Source organism: Microtus pennsylvanicus, chromosome 2 (assembly GCF_037038515.1).
Source record: "Microtus pennsylvanicus isolate mMicPen1 chromosome 2, mMicPen1.hap1, whole genome shotgun sequence".
NCBI lineage: Eukaryota > Metazoa > Chordata > Mammalia > Rodentia > Cricetidae > Microtus > Microtus pennsylvanicus.
This window is the reverse complement of record NC_134580.1, coordinates 136,656,830-136,682,676: the sequence shown is the minus strand read 5'-3', so window position 1 is coordinate 136,682,676 and position 25,847 is coordinate 136,656,830. Positions and strand designations below refer to the sequence as shown.

At 43.9% G+C, this 25,847-nt stretch overlaps 1 protein-coding gene across 13 annotated transcripts in view; it reads left to right on the top strand.

Moving 5' to 3' along the window:
• Window positions 1-25,847, top strand: part of Ptprt (protein tyrosine phosphatase receptor type T) — a 1,058,455-nt gene that overhangs the window by 992,345 nt on the left and 40,263 nt on the right. For 7 of the 13 annotated variants that reach the window (XM_075962946.1, XM_075962945.1, XM_075962944.1 and 4 more), the window contains 4 exons: window positions 6,401-6,488; window positions 14,733-14,809; window positions 21,595-21,631; window positions 23,018-23,115. In XM_075962946.1, the coding sequence (XP_075819061.1) occupies window positions 6,401-6,488; window positions 14,733-14,809; window positions 21,595-21,631; window positions 23,018-23,115 (300 nt within the window). Of the gene's footprint in view, window positions 1-6,400; window positions 6,489-14,732; window positions 14,810-21,594; window positions 21,632-23,017; window positions 23,116-25,777; window positions 25,838-25,847 lie in introns of all 13 variants that reach the window. The other 6 variants (XM_075962941.1, XM_075962938.1, XM_075962936.1 and 3 more) reach the window with 1 other exon arrangement.

Below are 25,847 nucleotides of genomic sequence, written 5' to 3'. Positions count from 1 at the left end.
CCGATGGAGCAGGAGATGAACATGTCATGTTAATAAAAGAAAAGAATATGGGTTTACTTAAAATGTAAGAGCTAGTTAATAATAAGCCTGAGCTATTGGTTGAGCACTTGTGATTAATATTAAGCCTCTGAGTGATAATTTGAAGTTGGCTGTGGGACAGGAAAACTGCATCTACAACTATGTGCCACTGACTCACATAATGTATACCTTTTATTCTTTCTGCTCTGGAGACCCTCCCTCAAGTTCTAGAATACCATGAGCTCATTCCATGTCAGGGTCTCTGCATTTGCTTTTCCCTCCCCCTGGAACACTCTTCGTAGTTCTTGATATGGCTGATATTTGTTTATCACTTAGTTTGAGATCAAATATGTCACCCAAAGACTGAAGTAGCATACATAGTATCAGGAAAGTTAAAATTATTGCATACCTCAGGTGCTGGGTGATTTTTCCTAAGAACACATGAACTAATATATTCACTCCAGATAGATAGCTGACAACAGAACAGAGAAATGATTGTGCCAAGTCTAGCTTAGTGAACCAGTAAGTTTATTGAAGTTACTTATAGGAGTATGGGTGAATATTTACTTACAGGACATGTATGACATATAAGGCAGCTATATCATAACAAAAAGTCCACAAAGGTAATGGCTCACAAAAGCTCCGGCCCTGGTTTTACCAGTAAGAGTTGTAGCCACGTGTTCTGGTTGGAACATTTTCTCTCTTCCACAGCTGTTATTGCTTATATAACCTTGGAGAGGGGCCTTGTGAATCTTCTAAGTTTCAGGAGTGTCCTAAGACTTGTGAACTGTTTAATCTTTGAGCCTTGAAATTTTTACTTCCTGAGTCTTAAAGATCTTCCCTCCAGCTTCATTTTGGAAGAAATTACTATGTAACACGGAAAGAGGTTGGTCTCTCAGGAAAGGGATGTCAGAAAAGGCTTATAGAATGTGGATGCTCAGTGAAATCATAGATGGTTTAAACAAGCTCCAGGTTGGATGCCAGATGTGGTATTATTGGGCAGCTTGATAAATCTTAACTGAGAGAAGAATACAGTTGGCAAAGAGGCAGTGGGCATTCCTGTCAGCTGGGATTCAGGGATGTTTAGCCATTTTCTTTGTGGTCATGAACAATGCTCATACTTTTGTCTCTGTTGAGATGTAACTGAAGAAAGGTCTTGCAATTGTCCCTTCCCATCATGACTCTCAGAAGGGCTCTTGTCTCAGACTGGTTTCTATGAAATTTTTATGCTCACTAGGAAAGCCCTGGGGTTCAGCTGTGAGTGTCAGGCCAGCTTGCCAGTACCAAGGTCTCTGCTTTTCTCCTTCTCAAATGTTACCTTTTCACATAGCCTGCCCAAACCTCTCTTTCTGAATTGCTCTTTATCCCTAGTTTCTGTCTCCCTATGCACCCTGCTCATCTACTTCAAAGCACACATTAAAAACTGTAACCACGTTACAGTGTTTGTTGGTATGTCATCTGCCTCTCCCCACCGTGAAAGTGGTTCAGGAAATAGTATCTGTCACATCTATTGCCGTCATTTCTAGAACCTAGTCCAGAATCTAGCCTCAGATGACTACCATGGAAAGAGGTACTGGAAAGAGGGACATAGTCTCCTGTGTTGCTGAGCAGCTATTTTCCTGCCTCCAGACCTCACTTTCCTAGGTTACACAATAATCTACTTCTTTTTTTTTAATTTAAAAAGACCTTTTCAAATCTGACTTTTGAGGCTTTAATGAATATAAAGGCTCAGCTCTCCAGGGACAAGGACATCCCCAAACATATCTTTTGAAATTAAGGACTGCCTTGGGAACCAAACACTAGGGAAGAGTGGGGAACCTTGCCATACTCAGAAGGGAATACAGAAACAGGGCTTCACACTTTAAGAAGAAAGAACAAGAAAAGGGAAGCAGAGATTGATAATAGAGGAGTATAATGAGGTGGCAATTTTGGTTTCAAAAGAATGTGATTAGCTCCTAATGACTGCCACCATTCCCTGGTCAATCTACTGTAACTAGCCACTAATGTAAAAATAATGCCCCTGGCTCCTTCACTTTGAAGAGGAGATGAATCTCCCTTTCATGCTCTTACCCCTCAGATTTGTTTTCTTGAAGAGATTATCCTCTATTAGGCTGCAACTGCCTAAAAGGGGAAACATATGGGTGATCAAAGTCTGCCAATTAGGGGCCATTACCACCTCCCCTCGGTGGTCCTATTAGGAACACCTTCTGTATTTGTCAACATTGTCACAAAACCCCACACCCCATTTCTGGTGTCTTTCAGCCTCACTAGGGGGAGACAGAGGTCCTGGAGCTGCAATAGGTGCCTATGTGTATTCCGATGGAGAGGTAGCCCTCAATCATTACAACTGTTATGTTGGGTGTAGAATTTCTCTGAGATAGTGTAGTAGGAAGGCTGCTTGTTTGTTCCCGGCTGCTCAGGCCCAAAATAACCACACAGAAACTCTCTTAATTAAATCATTGCTTGGCCTATTACTCTAGTGTATTCCTAACAAACTCTTACATATTAAATTAACCCATTTCTATTATTTTATATTTTGCCACGAGGCTCATGGCCTACCAGCAAGGTTCCAGCTGGAGCTCACATCTTTCTCCTCTGGTAGTTCCATGGCTTCTCACTAACACCCCCTTCTTTCTCCCAGAATTCAGTTTTCCCTGCCTAACTCTATTCTGCTTTGTTCAGGCCCAAGACAGTTTCTTTATTAAACAATGGTATTCGTAGCATACAGAGGGGAATCCCACATCAGAATAGGTTTGCCTTGGCTTGTCTCCAAGGCCATGTTTTGGTGTTTAGCCACCATTCAGAACTCTAGGATTGGCAAGATGCACTTTCATTGGATGTCTGCAGTGTTACAATACAGAGAGACCATGCTTATTCTACTGGGTCCATGGAGGTAGGCCAAGACAAAGCTCAGGGCCAGAGCAAGAAGAAATCCAGCCAGCAATGCTGCTTAAAGGACAGGCAGGAAACTGTGGGACAGTGAGCAATCTGCCACTGAGGGTGTTCCAGTGATTGACACTGTGAATCAGCTGATGAGCTGCTTGAAGACCACAGTGTGCAGGACAGTTTTCAAGGTCATGGATGAGTCTGCAATTCCAAGATCTTTGTCATCCACAGACTCAGAAGCCACTCAGTTATTATTCATTTTATTCATTCCAAGCTTGTCATTCTCACAGTATGAAGTACAGTGCTAGTAGTGGGCCCTAGAAATGGAATTATAATGTGGTGTTCTCCTTTCCCTGAAGAAGCCCATGGCCATTTTGGAAGGTAGGCTTTTATGTTATTAGACGTAGACGTGTCCATGTGGTAATATATGGAAGTGACTGGCTCTAGCTGAGAATGCAGTAGGGAAGGGTGAGCATAAAGACCAGACAAGGGAAAAGAAGCTTGGATGTGTTTGGAAAGATTCTTAGGGATTTTACAGGAACCTCGAGCGGAAGGGAATTTTAAGTAGAAAGAACATGTTTAAAGTCTCAGAAACCTAAAGGACTTTGCACATGGTCAAAATAAAACTGAAAGAACATTTGGGGTGAAGTCATAAAGGGCTTGTTATGAATTTGGAATTTACTCAATAAATTCCAATAAAAAAAGGAGTAGCTGGGTCCTGTTCACCATTTATAAAAATCACTCTGATTACAGTGGAGGATGAATTGGAGGAAACAAAACCAAAGCCATGAAATCCAAAGGTAAATTATCTCTGCCGGGAAATTTGCCATTTTCACAGTGAAATCTCATAGGAGCTTTGGTCATGGCCAATGTCCACATTTTATCACAGACAGTGACCTATCTGATCTGGAGTAAGTCCTTGGCATTAAGAGTTTAAAACCATACACAAGTAATGCCAGCATGCAACCATAAAGAGACTGTAAGTAACTGAAACCTAAATTCTGACACACAGCAGATACTAAACGTACTTTCCCATAAGATTCATATGGAAATAGTCTGCCCCACCGCCGTGTTGGAATGAACAATTGACTTTTATCACATAGAGTTCCAAGTAGAAAATCTGCTCCCCAAAGATCATCACAAATATCAAGAAAGACAAAACTGTCACTAAGACTCTGACACACAGCAATACCCCTGGCAGGCTGACTGACAGAAGTGGGGCCGCCCAGTTAGAAGGTAAGATGAGGTTGAAGCTGAGTTAGGCACAAGAACAAAAAGCATCAGTAGTCTAAAGATAGCCTAAACCAAGGGTTCGCTGTGCACAAACTCTGCTTTTTCATACACAGTGACCATGCCTGTCTCTGAGATCATGGTCTTCTGAGCGACTGAATTTCTGACCAATTGGTGAGGACTTGCTCTTGCTTGGGATGGACCCATTGAAGAATAGAAGGGCAAGGTGAAGGCTGATGTGTTAAGATGAGCAAATGTCTCCTCCTCCACTGTGCAGACCAAATCTATTGTATGTATTGTAAGTAATGTCAGGACCACGAATAGCACACTCATCCTATCCTGTGGAGAAGAATAAAGACATTCACCAAAATATGGTTTGTCCTGAATGATGGTGCAGGCTTGCTAAAGCTGTCTCCACTCCATAAATGCTCATTTCTCCCCTCTGTGGTGGAACTGATGGCATCTTCACTTTGCTCTAGACCTCTTGGCCCTTAGCTCTTGCAAACCATCCACATGGGTGTTCACTTGGCTGTCACTTACATACCTGCCTCCCTCTTAAACTGATGGCTGGCTTCTACCTCCTCCCTGCCTTTAAACTCTGGAGCTCTGCAGCAAACTTCCTGATCAACAGCCCAGCTTAGGTGTCTTGCAGACATCTCAAACTTGGGTCCAGTAATACTATTATCATTTTTACTAACTTCAGCACATTAAAATACTCGGTGCCCACTAGTTGGGAATCTTCTATGTATATTATATACCCAAAATGCAATGCTTACTTCCCACCCAATCAATAATGTTTCTCCCTTAGATTTCTCCATTTCAGTAAATGACATTTCTCTAGTTCTTCAAGCCATTGACCTAGAGGTCAGCCTACATTCTTCTTTCTTTCACAGTTCCTGTCTAAATTTCTTGCATTAGTGCCCTCTGCAAATCTATACCTTCATGGTTCTCTGCACACCAACATGACAGCTTCCTCTAGTAAGCATCTATGTTTCGTTACCCGAGGACTTCCTCAAGACTAAAGAATATCTGCACTACCTACAGAGCAAGGCATAAACATGAGGGTTTTCTAACACTTATTCTCCAACAACAGTAGAAGAGAAACAATTGGCAACCATTCCATCTCCCTTCCAGCTCTCTCCTTCCCCTCTCATACAAGAGCCCTGGACATGAGATGTGTTCATGAATTATTGAACTCCAATTTGACTTGGTGGTACAGTGACAATCTGCCCTGTCAGCTTCATTCCCTTGACTGTCTGCTTCCCCCTCTCTCCTCTCATTCTCTTTGATTGCCTCCAAACCCAGCCACTTGTACCCAAAGCCTTATCTTTGGGTCTTCTTCTGAGGTGACCTAAGTCTGACATGCTTACCTGAACAACCACAAAATAATTGCTTCTCTCATAGCCACTACTACTACTTGCTCCAGCAGTGCAAGGACCATTACAAGGTACGATTGCAATCAATTCATAACCAATCACCCTGTTTCTTCTCTGGCCTTCTTTGAGTCTGCATTCCACAGGAACACGAATGCTCTTTGTATAGCAGATGAGGGGACCTCCTTGCTCAGAGCCCTCTAATGGTTCCCTAGCACACTTAGAACAACATTCTTTATTAACCAGGAACTATGATACTTGGGGGCCATTTGGATTCTCAGATCCTCCCTAGAAGTTTCCAGGCATTAGCTCCCCCCAACAATCCTGCAATACTCTCATCCTATGAACACGATCATGTAATCATTCTCTGACCTTTGCGCCTGTTCCTTTTACCTGGAAAGTACTTCCTACTTTTCTCAGTGACTGACTTCTTCACCTCATCAGGGAATGAATTTGCATGTGAGTCTTTCACAGAAAACTTCCTAAGCTGTTATCCTCCTGTGGTTCTTCATATCTTCATATATGAAATTGGATTTGCTTTGTCCTTTGCTACATTTCCTAATCCACTGGACAGCCTAGAGTTCAAGTACCTAGAAAAACTCCCAAAACATAATATGAGATCAATGAGCATCTGCTGAGTATATGAATGAATGGATGGATGAATGAATGATTCACTACTCGACTAGACTGTAAACTCATGACAGAAAGAAGATAAAACAATATTTGAGCCAATGAACAAGCAATGTAAGCTCATAGGAGGCACCACTACAGACACATAGCCCTGTGTACTGAGTCCCCCATCATAGTCAATACCCTTTTCCTGTTATTGGTTCCTCTACACTTAAGGAGAGTTGCATCTCAGGCTATGCTAACCATCTGCCTTTGCCTTGTAGGCCTTACCAGAGGGACAGACAGCTTCGTGGGACACAGCCAAGGAAGATGAAAACCGCAATAAGAATCGATATGGAAACATCATATCCTGTAAGTGTCCTTCTGGGGGGTTAGATTTTGGGAAATGTGGGAGAAAAAAAGTTCTTGTTTCCTGGGATTTGATATAAAATAATCCTTATGTTTCCAGCTTTGGGTTAGTAGATTATTACAATGATCCCAGGAAGGGGTGGCAAGACCCAACTAAATTCAGTAGTAATCCTAAAGGGGGAAGGAAGAGAGAGAGGGTTGAGGGACAGCCATAAAATGAACTACCACTCACGGACAGGACACAAGTTTTGGCATTTCCAGATGATGACATGAACAGCCTTCAAGACAGCAGAGTTACCCCAGACAAAGTGTTGGGTCAGTGCTCTGTTAAGAGGTGCCCATAGCAACCTTCCTGTGATATATTGTAGCCCAACCCAGGCCTTTTGACATCCTACCCACTGTGTGAGGACCATTTCTTAAGATCTTAGGTTACCCCAGTTTGGGCAAAGAAAGGAGAAACGGGGAAATCCTTAGGGACAAGTTATTTCTAGCACCGTGAAAAGTTTTGTTTTAACTGTCTAGACATCTCAAAAGAAAAAAAGCTGGAGAAAGAATAAGACACAGGCAGTTTGTAAAGGAAGAAAGAGGCAGAAGTTTTCGCTTAGCTGTTTCCTGTGCTGATTTAGGAATGGGCTGTGAATAGTGGAACTAATCAGAAAACATTTATAATTTCTCTCTTGCATGCAGACAGCAAGATTTCTTACAAGTGAAGTGTCGGAAAGAGATATTCAAATAGTCAGCAGACATATATTAAGGCATAATGTGTGGGCCTCCTCTGAACACTTCCTGTGCTGGGCACTGGAAAATGTCTTTGTTCTGTGACAGGTGTCTATTCGCTATGGCTTGTCCCCACTGTCATCACTTTCATTACAGTGCCTGGTGTACTGTAACCAGTGCATTATTATCCAATGCCATTGTCAGGTTGTGAGCTCAAATAAGGTTCACTGTTGAAAACAGGTTTCCAACTGGGCAGTGGTGACACACACCTTTAATCCCAGCACTCAGGAGGCAGAGGCAGGCAGATCTCTATGAGTTGAGGCCAGCCTGATATACAGAACTAGTGCCAAGACAGGCTCCAATGCTACACAGAGAAACCCTGTCTCGAAAAACCAAAAAGAAATAAAAAAAGAAGAAGAAAGAAAAGAAAAAGAAAACAAGTTTCCAATGCCCTGCTCCCAGGAATATTGAACCTATGCGAAAAGTAAATGCCTTGACCATAAGAAAGGGAGACCTACTCATTGACAGAAAGGAATATTTTAGGCCAACGGTCAGAAGCCAAGATGTATGAAAGATACACAAAAGATAGGAGAGCTAATGTGAGCTTACCAATTCCAGCCGGACTTGGAAGGAACAAGCATAGGACCAAACTAGACCCTTTGAATGTGGTTGACAGTTGTATGGTTGGGGCAGACTGAGGGGCCACTGGCAGTGGCATGGGGATTTATCTTTACTGCATGTAGTGGCTTTTTGGGCTCCTATTCTCTTTGGATGGATACCTTGCTCAGCCTAGATGTAGTAGGGAGGGCCTGGGACCTTTCGCAAAGCAAAGTGCTTTACCCTCTCTTAGGATTAGAGGGGTGAGGTGAGAGAGTGTGTGGAGGGAAGGGAGTGGGAATTTGGATTAGTATTTTTTTAAACATCTAATAGGAGAGAGAGGGAGAGAGACAGAGACAGAGACAGAGACAGAGAGAAAGATTGATTTCCTGGTGGGGCACTGCCTGGTGACATCCTGAGGATGCAAGGAGCTGCAGTGGTAACAACACTGTCCCCTGTCCTCTCTGGGTGTTCTTCCTCTCTCTGTTCTTCCTCTCTCTCCTGTCTCTGCGGTGGGAGCTTCCCAGCTTCAGCTAGCAGCTAACATAGATCTGCGGAGTCAAGGGGACACACAGAACAGATGTGTATCTCTTTGTGTGGTGCCCAAGCCATACCTTCTGTGTCCCAATAAGGGTAATTCAATCAAGATTGAATGTTTAGACCTTTAGCTTCAATGAGGTACCCAGGCAGTCCCTGTGGAATTACCTGCCTCCTCCCTACCCACTCGTGCAAGATGATAGCATTAACATTTCCAATACTTCCAGGAAATGGTTTTGCAGCTCCACAATTCATTGTAATGAGTCAAATCTCTTTTCTCTGAAAAATTGCTCCTGTTTTTTACCCTCTGCTGTCCCCAGAAGACAGGAGGAAAAATTATAAAGTATGCAAATGAGAGTCTTTCCCAGCCCCACCTTTCTGAAGTGATTCTCTCTTAAAGCGGATGTGACTTGAGATGACTGATTTATTGGGTTCTGTCTGATGATGGAGAAAAGGGGGGAATCTGGGGTTTGGTTTTTAGTTAGAATTGCACAAAGGAGAGAACTGAACCTCCTCCTCCAGAGTGGTTGTGAAATGACAACAAGATAGAGACAGGGGACCAGGGTTGGGGACCGAGTTGTTGGTGGGAAACAAGGGATAGAGGGATTTGGGGCACTGGGGTCTTGGGGGCCAGTTTGCCACTATGTAAGGAGGCTGTCTGCCTTATACCTTCTATTGAGTGACAGAACTCCACAGAGCCTTGAGTTTTCCATCCATGAAGTAAGGTATGCAATTTGCCACTCAGAGTTACTTTTTTAATCAAATGGCACAGTATCCATGCAGCTTCCGGAATAGTCCATGGAACACCTTACACTCTCCATACAGATAAATTCCTATCCCTTGCCACCTGCCACTGAGGGGTCTTTGACCTCATGGCCCAGTTCCAGGAGGTCTCCTGATCTTTCCCAAGAGAGATTAAAGTTAGGACAAATCTGTGCTGAATAACTCAACATTAATTTGCATGCACAAAACAGGGCACACACTGTGAAAAGCTTGCTAAAACATACATTTTCCTCTTGCAGCTTCTGATTCTGGAAACTGGAGTATGGCCCCAAAATCTGGATATCTAAAGATCACACTTAGAAATCCATTGGTCTATAATAATAATAAGGCTCAACTTAGATATTTGTGTCGATCTTTACAGCAGGTTCAATGTTTTCATATTTGATCTCTTTTCATCTCGGGCACAAGTCTGTAGTAAAAAAAATATTATGTGGAGGTTACAGTTGGATAAATAGAGGTTCAAGGAATATTACAACCCAAGCTAAGTATTATGATGATCTAGTTAGGGAGTGGAGGGGGCAAATCAGGTCGGCCTTCACAAATCAGCCAATCCTTTAGCTCTCTTCTAAGGATAAGAATTGGTTGTTGATGTTGGGGCAGGTCAGGACTGCAGGTGAGACAATGGATCAGCCTTGACGGAATAAAGAATTTGGTCATGATGCATGGTCTAAGACAAGTGTGTGCCTCAGCATGTGTGAAGACTCTGTGACCAGAACAAACACAGTATATTGGAACCACTTAAGATCAAGGTTACCAGGGAAGTGTGTGGAGAGGAGACCATGACAGGGCAGTGGGTTCTCAGGCAATCAGAGCCGGTGTGGCTTTGTGGGGAATGGTAAGAGTCTCTGCTAGTGATATGCTCTGGTTGATTCATGCCAGTGAACAAAGGGTATGGTAAGCATAAATTTCGTACATCTGTAGTTTACAATTGGTGATGGTGGTGATATTTACACCACCCACGTTATATATCAGACCTCTGTTCCCTTTCAGTGAGCTGTTTGTAAGCTTCTGAAACAGTTACCAGCCTACCATGGGCCCACATTCTACAGCCATAAAGAACAGATAGTTTAAAGAGAGAAGATGATGTCCTCCTGCCCCTGCAGCTGTGTTCATGGGACAGTTTTAAACTTCCAAGTCCTTCATAGCCCCTCTACCATCAAGCAAAGGCTATTTCTTTCCCAGTCCCCACCTCCTCGAGGAACCTGGAGTATCCAGGCTCCTGCCTCTTCATCTTACTTCCCATTCAGGGAGCTTCTCCTCCTCCACAAGATTCTTCATAACCCTTCTCTTTGTCTTGACTCTCAAACGCTGCGTGCCAAATTAGTTGTTTTTCAAGCTTGCAAAATGTAGATAGAGCATAATGAACATTCTGGGCGGCTTGTAAATTACCTTGTATAAGCTCCTTGCCATCGCTGGCTGCCCCATCTTTCTCCATGTGCATGTGAGTAAACACAATTTTTATCTTTCTAATTACATAAAGTTAGCAGAAGAAAGGGACACAGAATAATATTAGCATTTCCCAGGACAGATAAATAAACCATGAGGACACTGCCATTCTTTGCATTGCCTTTCTGCTAGACCTGGATCTGAATTCTGTCCGTTAAGGAATGCATCCATTACTCCTGTGTCTGCAGATAAACAGATTTGTCTTGGGGCAGATGGACAAATGGGGAACATTAGCTTTCTAGGTGTCTCTACTGTCACCCCACTGTGTACCTTATATCTAGCCCAAGCCTCCATTTATTGAGTCCCTGCTGTAAGCCAGGCACTAGCCTCTATTTCTTTAGGAGCAATTTTAGTTTTATAGAGAAGCTGAGTGGCAAGTACAGAATTCTGCACCAGTTATATGTTGTTTCCCCTTTCATCAACACCGCAGAACATTTGTTGCTGTTGATAGCCTAATATTGGTCCATTATTGTTAGTTTAAGTCCACAGTTTACATTAGGGCTCACGTTGTATGTTATGCAGTTCTGTAGAACTGGAAAGTGCATATATTCCAATTACAGTATTTTATAGAATAGTTTCCTTGCCCTAAATGTTCCCATTGCTCAACATATTTAACCCTCCTTCCTCCTCTTCTAAACCTCTGCCAACCATTGAGGTTTTTGTAGACTCTATGGTTTCTTCCTCTTTTGGAGTATTATATAGTTAGAACCATATGTAGACTCAACATTCAACATAGCCTTTCCAGATTGGCTTTCACTACTTAGCAATAGTATTTAAGTCTCTGCCATGTCTTTTATAGTTTGTGAGTTCATTTCTTTTTATCACTGAATAATATTCCAGTATATGGCTATATCACCCTTTATTTATCCAATTCACTTACTGAGTATATTTTTGGTTGTTTCCAAATTTGTATGATCATGACTAAAGCTGCTTGTGTACAGTTTTTAATGTAGGCATAAAATTGGAATACTTTGGATAAATACCAAATAGTGTAATTACTGGATCTCATGGTGATGGATTCTTCATTTTGTACAAAATAGCCTTGTTATCTTCCAAGTGGCTGCACCATTGTATGTTTTCTCCAACAATGAGTAGGTGAGCATTCCCGTTACAAATATTAGCAAGTATTTGCTGGTATGGTGAGGGTTTTGCCACTGTTGCGTGTGTAGTATTTCACTGCTGAAACTTTAAATGTTCTAGGTATTTGTGCCTTGGTGCCTTAAAGTGGCATAGAGAACACTCCATTCTATCCAGCCTTCTCCTCTGTCTCCTCTTGCTACAGTTTCCCTCACAATCAGTGTTCCCAGGAAAAAAGACTCTTCTGCAGTCCTACACTATAGCACCTTCCTGCAAAGTGCTGGCTCTTTGAGGATCCCTGCTTCCAAGGTGTCCTCTAAGAGAGAAACTTCCTGGATGCCCCTGGGTCAAAGCTTCCTCACTTTTAATTCCTGAGTCTCATTTCACTACAAAAGCTCTCTGTTCCTCTTTTACGAGACCTTGATGGTTCCCTTCCGTTCGTGAGCCATCTCCTTGATCAAATTGCCCCTGTTGCTTAAGCATGAAGCTCACCTACTCTAACCCTTTCTTAGTTCCTTCAACTAGGCTGGCACATAGTAGGTAAGCAGCAAGTGTGTTCTTAATAATAAAGGAAGATATTGGTAGACAAACTGATGGTTAGAGACACATATGCTCTTTAAGGATATTTGACTCAAAATTGTAGGTTTTCTCTTTTGCTTTGTTTCTAATGATTTTTGCATATATATATATATATATATATATATATATATATATATATATATATATATATATCCCCTTTTATCATTTTAAACCAGAATCTCTATTTCCACTGCTATAGTCTCCAGGCAAGCATAACTCAGTAAGTAAAGGAGATTTTGATCTGCCTCTTTAGTATAGCAGGCAATTCATCAGTCTCATAAATAAAAGAAATTTTGAATCACCAAGTCATTAATAAGAGCACTAGATAAAAACATAATATACATTTCCTTTTTCTGAGACTCATAAATTCTGTAACTGCTCGTAGCCGGGGTTCAGAGTCAGGTCACACTCCTACAGAATGGCCATCCCCAGGAAGTCTTCCTCTCTTGAGTGCTGAGGGCTGGGGACCACTCACTTGCACAGACCCTAACGGTAGTTACCCTTTGAGATGCCTGTACTTCCTCAGGAACAGGATGCACCTGAGAGAGTGGCTGTCTAATTGGTGAAAGTGCTTATCTTCTGTGAGCCTGAGAAAACAGATATAATAGCACTTCATTGTGACCATGATAAGGTGAAGAGCTACTTTTAGGGAAAAGTGAGTGAGATGGTGTACCTAATATTGGAGCTTTATAATGAATTAAGTAAAGTTTAAGTTAAAACTCTCCTCACCCCAGACCCCACATCTCTATCCCATACCCAAGCAGAGTTACCTCTTACCTACTCCTCCTTCCCAGTGGCTTCCAATGAAACATTTCCTCCTTGGAGAATTAGAACAGGGGTTTCCAGTATAATGCATTATCCAAGCATGGTACCTGCTGCCTGTTGATACTCATGATTGATTCCTAGTTAATAGATATTAGTGGTGCCTTATACTAGTCCAGGGCCTGTTTGCCCAAAGCTGGATCCATCCTTGACCTTCCAGTTGATGTTACATTACAAGGAGCTGATCTCTGCAAGGTCCTTGCAATCAGGAACTCTCCCCCTTGAGTCCAGCTCCTGCCAAAGACACCCATGGTGGCTCCAGTCCTACTTTACCCCAAATCTAGAGTTCTGAGAATGCCACCCCACCTTTCTCTTCTTCCAGTCTATTAAAGTAGCCTCTCTTTGTTGTTTTTCTAAATTACCTCACTTCTTAAACATTCCTTCCATCACTCAACCAACAACTTCTGTAGCCATCCCCCGCTGTGAATACTTACATGGTTTCTAATCTCCTACTTGGAGCTTTTGGGAAGTAGGAACATACGAACTTGAAGTTAATAGGCCCACACTGTCTATGTTGCACCATTCACTAGTCATACGGCCAATTTTTATGAACCTCAGTTTGCTCGTTTGTTACAAGGACTAACGGAACCATTCTGCCTCTCTCATGAGATCACTGAGAGCACCCAATGGGGCCGTTCACTCATCCACTCATCCACTCACCAAGTACTCACTGAGCTCCTGCTGTGTGCTACACCCATAAGGCTGTAAGGGATGAAACACAGAACCATCAGTGCCCCATCGCAAGCAACTCAAGTCAGTGCCAGCAAATGTGCTTAGAAACTGAAGAGTACTATAAAAGTCTACAAGGAAAAGCTGTTTTCCCTCCTTAATCCTATGAGGCCCTAGGATGCCCACACCTCTCTATCCCACCGACTGTGAACCCCATCTCTGCCCTGGAGTATAATGGGGGTAATGTATGCAATGGCAGGTGCACAGTGACCCAGGCAGCAGACTGGGGGTTCTCACCAGACCCAACCAAGATGTTCCCTAGTGTGTGTAAATTAGCACGTCAGAATTGACATTAATTAATTGCAAAGGATTATCCAGCTTTTTCTGATGTACCATTTAAAGTGTTATTTGAAGCAAGCATGCTATTGACTAAAGCCCGAACATTATTGTTTATGTCTAGACTGTGTTTGAAAAGGCATCCTCTGTAACATGATTTTTAGTTATTGATGACCCCTTTTCTGATGATCCAGTCCTCAGTTTAATGAGAGTATTGATAACAAGACACTGCCGACATTCTGTCTGCATCAGTGCTCCAAGAGACAAACATAAAGTAGTTTGTGTTCATGGGGAAATGGGTAAACTTGCTGTTTTTAAACAAGCATAGAAAGGAAGCATATTGATTCAGACTCCATGACCTTATAGTCTGGGCACAGATATCAGTCTCTCATTCCATGAAGCAGATATTTCTATCCCTATATTAATGATGAAATCACTAAGACTTAGGAGCTGGGGATATACCTGCTTAGGTAATGGTGAAATCATAATCAAAATAGAAAGTAGAAAATGGGTCCTTTGTCAGATTCATTACCTCTCTGTACCTCTGTTTCCTCATTTATAAACAACATATAACTGAGAAAGAGGCAGAGTCCCTAATGAGTGACAGTTCTACAGAAGACAACGACTGACCCCTCCTTCCACAGCTTCTCATCTACCACTTCCTGCTATTTGTTCTCTCTCCAGATGACCACTCCCGGGTGAGGCTGTTGGTGCTGGATGGAGACCCCCACTCTGACTACATCAATGCCAACTACATCGATGTGAGTATCTTGATTGGGCTAAGTAGCTATGGGCTAGAGTTGGCTGTTCAGACTCAAGATCTAATTGAGAGGCTGTCTTTAACCTGTCCATCAGAAGGTAGCCGGAACATGTCCAGAGCTGTGTGTCATTTTCCTAGTTTGTATGGCACAAGTTGATTATCCACCCAGAGCTAGAGCTGCTTTCAAGCAGACTAGAGTCATCTGTTCTTTGCAACTCCAGGGAAACGGCTGATCTTACTCATTCAATCCATGCATTAATGTGTATGTGTCTGTCTACTCAATCATTCATTTGAAGATACAACCACCGATGCAACAAAATGTTTAAAATACTCACTATGTGCTAGATATTATGAGGGCCATAAAACTAAAAATGTCAGGGTCTCCACCCTCAAAAACATTAGAAAAGAGAAGCTGTGCTCATCTGTGGTAAACTAGGGTAAACTAGAGCTTGCTGACTATTATAGGTTCAGATAAAATACTTTCAGGATTCAGGCATGGGAAACATCACTTCTTCAATCAGAGATGCAGAAAATTGTGTGAGTCAAAGCTTCAGGTGCAAGTGAAATTCAAACTCAAAGCAAGAGAGGATGCGCCTTTGATTAGAGAACTGCTCTCGCCAAGAGGAAGAAAGAAGAGTTTGGAAAGAAAGACGTATCATCTCTGTCTAAGGGCAGTGGGAACAGGATAGTGGCAGTACTGGAAAATGGGGTTGGCCCTGGATCCTTGATGACTTAGGAGGTTGAGCCCTGAAGGAAAGAGAAAGCTATTGAAGGTGTCTGAATATGGGCGGTCCCATTCAGCACTGAGCTCTGCAATTCTTCTGCTCCTGGAGGAAAAGGAAAGCCCAGAAAAGAGAGCCTGGAATTAATGCACAGCCAAGCAGGAGGGATGCTGCCACCACATTTCAGACACTGCTGAAAAAGGGACTCGGTTCAAAGAGGAGCCAAGAACGGCGTGCACAGAAGTGAAAGACTCTACGAAGGAGGAAGTATGGCCACTATTGCCAAGTGGATAGCCCAGCATCACTGACCCAAGCTGACTTCTCAAGGACTCAGCTCAGAGCCCAGAGGCCTTGAAGAAAGACTCAGTTTCCCACTGATCCCTCAGATGCCTGAGTGTATTGATAGACCAGCTATGAAGTGCAATAACATGTTTCATGAATTTTTTACAACATCGCCTGAGCAGTAGTTTCATTAGTTCAACAAACATTTATTGAACCTTAAACCTGATAACTACTTCACACTTTACACTGGGTGAACACTCAGACAGCAGATGCCAGTCCAGGCTAGATTGGTTCCTTCCTTTTCTCCTTTCCCTTGATTATGGTGAGGTAGATGTGACTGTCCTAAGGGAGAGTACCCACATAGAAGCTTAGAAGCCTAAGTTGTTAGCACTATCTGGCCTTTGTTATGTGAATGGAAATACCCAGCAAAATCACATTCCTAAATATCCACTCAGCCCAGCATGGCCATTTATCTGTTTGCCCCCAGTTATTCTTTGATATTCTCTGCTCTCCTTTGCTTTGTAGATGGTAGTGATTGTGCACTTGTGAGCATGGGTATAGTGTTCAGGGAAGGAGGTAACAGGGATTGATAGAATCCCCAGGGATGACAGAAAGAAAGCAACCAGGGTGTCTCTGCTCTCTTCCTGCCTGGATAGCAGTTCCTCTATGGCAACCTTTCATCTGCATCTCCAGTTTCCCTCGGTTTGAGTTCTAATTCCTTCCAGGCCGTCTCAGATCCCCAGTTCTTATGATTTCTGTTTTCCATTGTTCCTCTAGGACAGTGTCCTCAACCTGTGGGTCTTGAGCCCTTTGAGGGAAGAAATGACTCTTTCACACAGGTTGCCTAAGGCCATTAGAAAACGCAGATATTTATATTACAATTCATAACAGTAGCAAAATTACAGTTATGAAGTGGCAACAGAAATAACTTTATGGCTGGGGGTCACCCAAACATCAGGACCTACATTGAAGGGCCACAGCATTGAGAAGGTAAAGAACCACTGAGCTACGGGCTCTGTGGGCTGCTGATCTTGAGGTTGACCCATGGTTCCTCTGCCATCACTCTTCTCTAGAACCTTTCAAATCAGTTCTCCATGTTGAAGCCCCTCGGTTTGTGATCCCCAGAGTGGTTTCCACTTTCCTACCTGACCCTGCATAACAAAGGACCTGCTGTGTGACCAAGACCCGGGGCTAGAGCTTCAGTGGCAATAAAGAAGCTAGTCTCTGTGTCTGTAGCCTCCTATATGACTTCAAAGGGAGCAATCCAATTCTGAGCAGCTCGTCTCCAGCAAGAGTGGGTTGCTCTAAGCATCCATTGGCCATGTCATTAGCTTTCCATTCTAGTAGTCATCTCACAAATATCAAGAAGACGTCCCACTGTGTGCTAGAAATACTGACCTATCAGACAAGGATTCTGTCTGGTAAGAGGGGTCAGATGAGAAAAGATTCTTTCCCGGAACAGGGGCTGTCAGACCAAAGCCTCAAGAGGGAGTCCAATGAAAGTTTGAAGGTGATGACAGCTCAGTCCTGCCTTAGAAAGTGACACAGAACCAACTGGACAAGAAAGGGTTGTAGCAACCTAAGAATGAATGATCACTCCTCATGTACCAGTGTGTCACCTTAAGTAGTAGCTCAGCCTAGCTAGGTGAATGCCTCTAGGACCCATAGCCAGATGAGTAAGCTGGGATTCTCAAGGTTATGAAATGTACCCAGAATCCCACCCAAGGAAGTCAGAGAGGGGGAGCTAGACTTTGAATCAAGAGTGCCAAACTCTGTTTCCTCCAGTAATAATAATCAATGACAGTGGTAGTAGGTTCTTAATGGGTCACTCCTGGCCCTACAATGTATGCTTGAAGCGAGTCAACTTACTAAGACTTCTTGGTGAAGCTTCAACGTAGTTCTTATCATTCCCACTTTGCAGATGGGGAAACTGAGACCTGGAGTAATTGAAAAACTTGTCCAATGTCATAGAGATGTGGCACAACCGGGGTATGAACCATAGCTGAATGTCCCAGCCCAGTACTCTTTCTCCTGGTCCTTCATCTACTCCTAACGCCATCCATGGTGTGCATCTAGTGGACACGCATCTCGCACTTATTGATACAGGCTGGACCAGTTTCTTTCTTTCCTTCTCCACCTTGACCGTGGTCAGGTGGCTATGACAGTCATAAGGATACAGCATATACATAGTCTTGTGTGCCCAGGTGAACATATTTATCTGGCGTTTAATAGCTAAATGGAAACCCCCATCGAAATGATTTTTCCAGCTGCTTACTCAATCTGCAGTAGAGTGAATGTCTGAGTACATGTAGAACTGAGAATTCTCCGTGTAATATAGATAGCAAATGAAACTGCTTTGAATGCACATGACTCTGTACAGTGCCAGCACTAATCAGCGCTGTCCTGTTCTGTCATTACAAAGTCTTTTGCAAGCCTCTAAAAGACAGAAAACCAGGGATTGGGGCTAAGAGCACTGCCCTAGGTCACACAGCTAGACTTTAATTCTCTGCAGAGCTGGAACACAGAAGAGCCCCCTCCCTTTCTGTGTAAGAAGTTGACTGTACAGACAGGCCAAATGTCCCTACCGCATGCTGTCCTAATGGGCAGTGTCAGGCCCTGAGCTGGCATCTCAGTGATTAGCATCAGGACTAATGAGACTGTAGTCGTGAATCTCATCCTTGTTGGGCCTGTTGTATACAGGCCTTTCTGATGGCTACCTTTGTAGCTTAGGGTAACTGCCGTAGAGTATCAGGGTTCCAAGAGGAAACAAGCTGGCTCACAGGTCTTAACCAGGTAGAGTTTAACAAGTGCCTGGATATATCCTGAGATGGACTAACCAACCAGATTGTGTGGAGTAGCCTGTAGCTAGAGAAGGCAAAGCAATCAAGTTCAGTGGCTGGATAAGAGAATGGGTATAAAAGTAATAGCATTACTGTAAGGAGAGGGCTGTCTTGCTCTTGCCAAGGAGAAGCTAACCCCTGCTAATGCAGCAAGGAAGAACCTAGAAGGGCATATGCCCCAATTTCCCACTGGCCTCTTAGCTTTCCCCTTCCCCTCCTACTTAGAAAATGCCCTCTGAATGCCTGAGGACATGGGAGCCTGCTCTATGGTTTATTTTGTCCCCTTTCATTGCTACAGAGCAGAGTGTGGAAAAGACAATGGGGAAAGAGGCAAGACCTAAAGACACCAAACATAAAAGCACACTCTTATAGTGTTAATCATGATGGGGCAGGTAGCAGGATAATCACAATTGTGAGCCTACCTGAGGCCTCCATAGAACTATACTCTGTGATCTCCTGGGGATCCCTGAAAACCAACAATGGAGTGGGGGAAGCTATCTCCTCTTCACCGCTTTGTCCTGCTCTTCAGCACAGCCCAAAGACAAGAGCTAGTCATCCAAGTTAGAGGACCTTCTCTATAATTGAATCTTGACAATTCATTAGAATGACTCTATTTGGATAATGAGCTGGATGAGGTCAACCTTGCCCGAGCCTCTGGAGGCCGCGGTATGCTGCTCTCTGAACCAGCCCACTGGCCTGTTTGTTTGCACACCCGAAAATGTATTAGCCACTTGAATCTGTTATAAATTACCAGCCTGAAAATAAATATCATATCTGGGTCCCCAGTAAGTAACAGATGCAGGAGTGTAGAGTGAGATAAATGCGTTTTGGATGCAAACCTCTCTCCCATTGCTCACAGACAGATGGAGGCAGGCCCAGCGCTGGTTTGCAGTCAGTCTGTGTGCTGTGTAGGTGGGACTTAAATGAACTGGGAGTTCTTTTAAGGTTAAGAAGTTTTCTTCACTAGCTCTTGGCAAATCCCCAGAGGAGACCCAATTGAGCAACACATTTCCTTTTATCTCCATTGCTAAGGAATCGCTCTCCTGGTTTAAATTTTTCCTCTTTGGGAACTCTGTGAGTTTCTTGAGTCTAGATCAGGTCTTTTTGCCCAGATGCAGCATGGGGGCAGGCATGTGGCACACGGGCATTCAGTGGGTCCCCAGGGGCTTCCTGGCCAGGCGGTCTAGTCAAGTCAACAATCGCCAGGTTCACTAAAAAGAGTGATTCACAAAGACATCTGGCATCGACTTCTGGCTTTCACACATATTTAAACACGTGCACTGATACACACATGCACTGATACACACATGCACTGATACCTCCACACACGTGTGCATGCATACACGAACACATGCACACAAAATGGAAGGACAAAAAATAAATCAGGGTAGGAGAGGGAAGCAGACAGTCGCCTGGTGCTAAGCCTTCTGGACAGAAATGTGACCACTACTTCTGAAGAAAAGCTCTAAGTCCATGGGCAATGGGGACATTAGTGGGAAGACTAGACCGACTACTGATGGCATGAAGTGGGATTTCAGGAATGTCAAGAGGCCCAGCCTAGAAGCTAATTAAACCTCCACCTCATCGGAGAACATTCCTCTGGTCTATAGCTGAGTCAGTTCCCATGGGTGCTCTACGGAGCCCCCCATCTTCCCTTGGAGTTTCGTAACCCAGCTTGTAGATGTCTATGAGCTGCTCCAAAGCAGAGCCTACATCTGGCTGGCTCACTGTTGGGTTGCCATGCATTGTGCATAGCAGAATGTGCCCCTTTGATGCTTGCTGGTCAAATCTGGAATGATTGTGTAAACAAATGAAAGCACAAAATAGAGCCTCAGCAGGCCAGCCTTACAATGGATGTGTGAATTTCTTGCCCACAATTTTCTGCCATTAACTTTCAAGTACATTTGAAATCTTTCAAACCCAGTTTCTTCCAAGGTCTTAGCCAATGCAAAACCAGACCCATGCATGCATCCCACTGACCAGCCTGTGCAGAAAGCTACACCTCGCTCCACGCTGTGTGTCTCATGACCCAGGAGAAGAAAAGGATAAAAGTTCTTAGTGCTGCTGTTTATGTGCCTGTGTTCACTGGGTCTCTGTGAAGCCCTGTGGAATCTCTCAAGGGGAAAGGAGACTCATGAGGAAGGAGTTACCTCTGTATCACAGAAGATCCCATGTCTAAAGTCCTTGGTACTGAGGCTGAAACACAAGATGGGTATATTGCGGGAGCAGACACAGCAAGAGAGCCAGGGAAAAAGTTCAAGATGAGGATGCTATTGTGTAGTTACTATAAGATGAAGCATTTAGACATTGCCATGCCATTCAGAGTCACTGAAGACTCAAATAAAAACAAAAACCTGACAACCTTGGGTGCATCCCGAGAAGCCACTGCTGCAGGAAGCTTATGAGCTTTAGGAGTAAAAATGGGTTCTTGGAGGACACCAGGAGGTTGAAGCTATGGCCCAGGCCAACAAAGACTTTGATGATGAGGGAGATGGCAGAAGAGAGTAGACACAAGAAACCTCATCATCCTGGGTTCTAGGGAGCTATTTTCTGCTCCCAAACCTACTCAAAAGACCCCAGAATCTAAGTCTCCTATCCAGCCTGCATAGCCCTGTCCATCTTGACTTGGAATTAGAGATACACCTTTCCATCCATTTGCTCGTGGAGGAGAGCTCAGTTACTAACATGAGAGGACTCACCTCTGCAGCTACCCTAACTGAGAGGCCAGGGAAGAAGGGGCTGACGCAGGCTCTGCATCAGCATATATAGCATAAGAGGCCACACCCCAGTAGGCGGGTAACCACCAGCTGTAAGACTTCCTACAGAAATTCCCATTTTGCCTATGAGAACACCAGGTAGCTAGAAAGAGATGTGTCTTAATATTATGCTGTTTCCAAGCTTTGAATGGAAACCCTTGGTTGTGTTTTCTTCCTATTTTCCAGGGGTACCACCGTCCCCGGCACTACATTGCAACCCAAGGTAAGTATCTTGGAGTGACCTCAAGGTTATCTAGGAAGAGGGATTTCTTAAAAATCAGGGTAAGCCTTATCTACTCTTCCTCTCTCTGTTATCCCAATGCTCTTTGTCCACTAGATGGTCTGGCTTCTCCTGAAGGAAGGGGATTAACTTTTGCAGACAGGGAAGCCAGAGAGACAGGGCAGCAGAGCCTCCGCCCGTCTTTGAAGAGCAAAGAGAGGACAGGTTTGACCTAGACTTTCAGCAGAAATGGTTGTCACTAGGAAATATTATTCAGAGGGAAGGGACCACGTGAGGGGTGACCAGAGAAAAGCCTCAGTGGGTACCCAGCAGACGTTCCCATCCCTCCAGTGAGTGCAAGTCCACAAGAGAGATGCAGCCCATTGCCCCGGGAAGCAGTGTGGCAGTATGCTATCAGAAGGCTTAAAAATGATGACGCCTTTTACAGCCTCCTGGGGGAAGTCCTGCAGATAATTATATGTGTGGACCTTGACATATATCAAAAGCATTCTTCACAATGTTATTGTGTCATCTGCAATAGGAAAAAGTGAAAAAATCCTAAATGCCCAATAACAGACAGGTTGTTAAATAACGTATGGCATCTCCATGTTGTAGAAAGCGCTGTAGCTTTGAAATATATTATTTTTGATGATATGAAAATAGACTTATAATAAACCTGGTGCTTATTGCAGAAAATGTATATGTACAAACAAAACACAGAAAAATGCTATTCAAATTTTCTTTCAAATGCATGAATTGCTTTCGTAATTTTAAAATTGATAAAGACCCAGGATATTAAGAATTGTTTCCTAGGAAATTGCTTTGGACTGTCAGATCCTATCTCCTATTCCTTGGTTTTTCTGCCCTTTTCCTTTTTTCTTTCTTTTGTACTTTCTGTGCTTTAATCCTCTCCTTCCTGGTCAAACTTCAGATTATTGTCTCCGACATTTGTCAAACTCAGAACTCGGGACCCTCTTGCTTTTGGCAGCTCTACCCTCCCTACCCTAGCTCCCTTGCATCTCTCATCGAGATCCCGCTGTCTAATCTCTGCAACCCCACCCCCCTTGGACACGATAGTCCAGATAAAATAATGGATCCGGAAAAAGTGGAGCTGCTGGGCTGAGCATGAGGGTGAGGTCAAGGGTGAGGAGGATGCTGCAGACCACAGATACCAGAAAAGTGGGGTTTTTCTCCTTATCTGTGCTCTGCTCTGCCCCCAACAGATTCACACCTCCAGCCTCAGTCTTAACTACCTGGTGTTTCACTTAGGTCCCCCAGCATCACTCTTACCCACCTAGGTTGAACCCTGATTAAACAGTCGAGAGGCAAACCACTCAGCATCCACTTCGTACCCACAGCCTCTAACCCCATCGTCTTCTCTGTTGCCAGGTCCAATGCAAGAGACTGTGAAGGACTTTTGGAGAATGATCTGGCAGGAAAACTCTGCTAGCATCGTCATGGTCACAAACCTCGTGGAAGTGGGCAGGGTAAGCGTCTCCTTCAGTCGTGTGGGCAGAGGGTGGTGGAGATACACCCTGAGGTGCCTGCTGTCTGCACTGTGCCACCAGCTTCCTAAGCAGTACCACACCTTTATGGCAGCCTATAGGGATGGGAGATTCCTTACTCTGTTTCACATATGAGCAGTGTTCTACTCCTTCAAGTCTCCCATCCCATTTCTATCCTCTCTCTCCACTGATAACGTCATCTCATGCATTTTGAGGAAATTAAAGCCATCGGGCGGGAACTCTCTCACCAACACATCCCAAACCTATAATCTTACTCGTATCTGCAGCCATATTCACAACCTTCCCTTCTGCTCTCAGATTTAGCCATGAGAAAGGGCTGTTTCTATTGATTCCAAAAGGTTGGATACTGGCCATTTGTTATGACCAAGCCCAACATGACAAACACTAAGTTTCTGCCCTTGATAGGTGACCCTCTGAGAGGTCACTGCAAGCCCTTCCTTGTTCACCTCCCTTCCTCGTCTTTTAGCCCAACATTCTTTTTCCGTTAAAGAACCTGGCCTTGCCTAAAAGAAGAGAATGAACTTGTACTAGCAAAGAAGCCAGAGGGACGGGGCAGGAAAGCAACCAGGAGTCCCCGAGACGCAAGGAAGTGACACATTCAGCTCTGAAGGGAGGCTGTAGGGACCTGTCACTAGAATATATCGTTAGGAGGAACGGAACCAGGCAGGGCAGATCAGACGTATTAATATCCTCAGGCGTAACCCAACAAGGCTCAGAGATTTTCTCATATTCCCTTTTCATTTGAAATATAAGACTCTTCTTCATTGCTGAATTATTTCACCTCAGCATGTGAATATGCTCAGTAATTTCCATCTCAGAGGGACAAAAACCACCACCAAATGAGTCACAAAACAAAAACTAAAACCGTGAGCCTGCTAAAGGGAGGGGCGGGATGGGGGAGGACTGATAGCAGTAATAGAAAGGCAGGGGAGGGAGAGTAATCTGAATAAATCATATTTGTGTACAAAATTGTCAAATAACAAAGTTAATGACTAAAAAACTATTAGAAACATTTTTAAAGCCAAACAAAGGTACCTTCCCTGTTCCCGTGTTTCTGCTGCATCTCGAGGACTCCGAGGCCTTGTGTCTCCTCTCGGGTCTCCTCTATCCACCTCAACATGGCAGCTCTGTCCATTCCACCAGGAAACTGTCAGCATCACTGCCTTGGTGTTGAGAAACCCAGGCTCCACATCTCTCTTCATCTGTCTTCTCTCAGCAGCATCTCACCCTCTCCTGCCTGCTCTTCCTCCCCTGACTGTGAAACCTCATCAGGGCTCAGGCCTCTGTCTCCCTCTCTGCTTTATCTAGATTGGGTCTAGGTTGTCCTTAGCCAGAGCTTAGAAATGGGACCACTGTTTCCAACCTCGCCTTTGCCTGTGGGTGGATGGGTGGGCTGCACTGGAGAAAGCCAATGTACAAATATCTAGACTCAATGGACTCCCATACTGTAGATAAACTACACAAGAGTAGTCGTCAGGTCAGTTTTTATAGATGATCTGGAGAAAGTGTCCTGGTAGAGAGGTGCAGAAGAAAAGGGCTGTCACGGTGTACTGAAAGAACATGGACCTTAATAGAGGATCAGGGCCAAGTGGGACTTTATCCTTGCGCTTTTACCTCTATCTGGCCCTGTTCCCCCATTTTACAGATGAGGCGTGGGTGCCAAGGGGTAAAGACCTGAACCAATTAGCTCTCTTCTCACTCTTGGCACTCATCCTAGTACTTGTAACCCCATGTTCAGACAGCTCCCGCTGTTCAGCTGCCTCCACCCAGGGACCACAGCTCCAGAGGGAAGCAAAGGAAGCCCAGAGTTTGAGAACTCCAGCACATTCCATATTCTGAAACAAATTCTCCCCGTGATGGGGCAGTGGACTGTAGATTGAAACTGGGCTTGCAAGGGGGAGAAGGTTCTTAATGTAACTCCTGCGAATGGCCAACTAACACACTACAGTGTATTCACTCGCAATGATTGTGCAAGGCGATGTTCTTGGTTATGACACAGACAGTTGGGTGTGGTCCTCACTCCATTCCTTGGCAGCTGTTGACTCTGAGCAGGTTCCTTGTCTTCCCCATGTTTAAATCCTCATCTGTAAAATGTGGGTGAGCATACCATCGAAGGTTATAGTGACATCAGATTAAAACAATATATACGAATAAGTCAAAGAACACTTATAGCAGGCAGTGCTAGACAAGGTAAGTATCGGCTCTCATTAGCCAAAGGAATCTAAGGCTTTCCATGAGGGTCTTAGCTCTAAAGTCTTAGAATCAAGCAATATTCTGCAAACCCTGGTGTGCTCTCCGTGTTTCCCTAAGTGGGTTCCATGGGATGCTAGTCTGCAGGCTGGCTAGTGAGCAGAGGGTTCCATGGTTAAATATGTTTGGGAAATGCTGTGTCCTCTGTCCCTGTTGGAGAGTCCTGAGATATTTAACAGCATTAGTGCTTCTGAGGATCTAAGTCATGTTTTAGCAAAGCAGCTTGTTTAACTTTGTTGAAACAGCATTTCCCAAACTCATTTGACCACAAAACCTTTTTGTGTTTGTTTTGTTTTGTTTGTTTCTTGTTTTTTTGTTTTTGTTTTATTTTTTGTTTTGTTTTGTTTTGTTTTGTTTACCTAACACCTATTAGCACCCAGCGGAACACACTGTGGGAAATGCCACGCTAGGCCGTGCGTCGTCCCCCGGAATGGTAATAACAC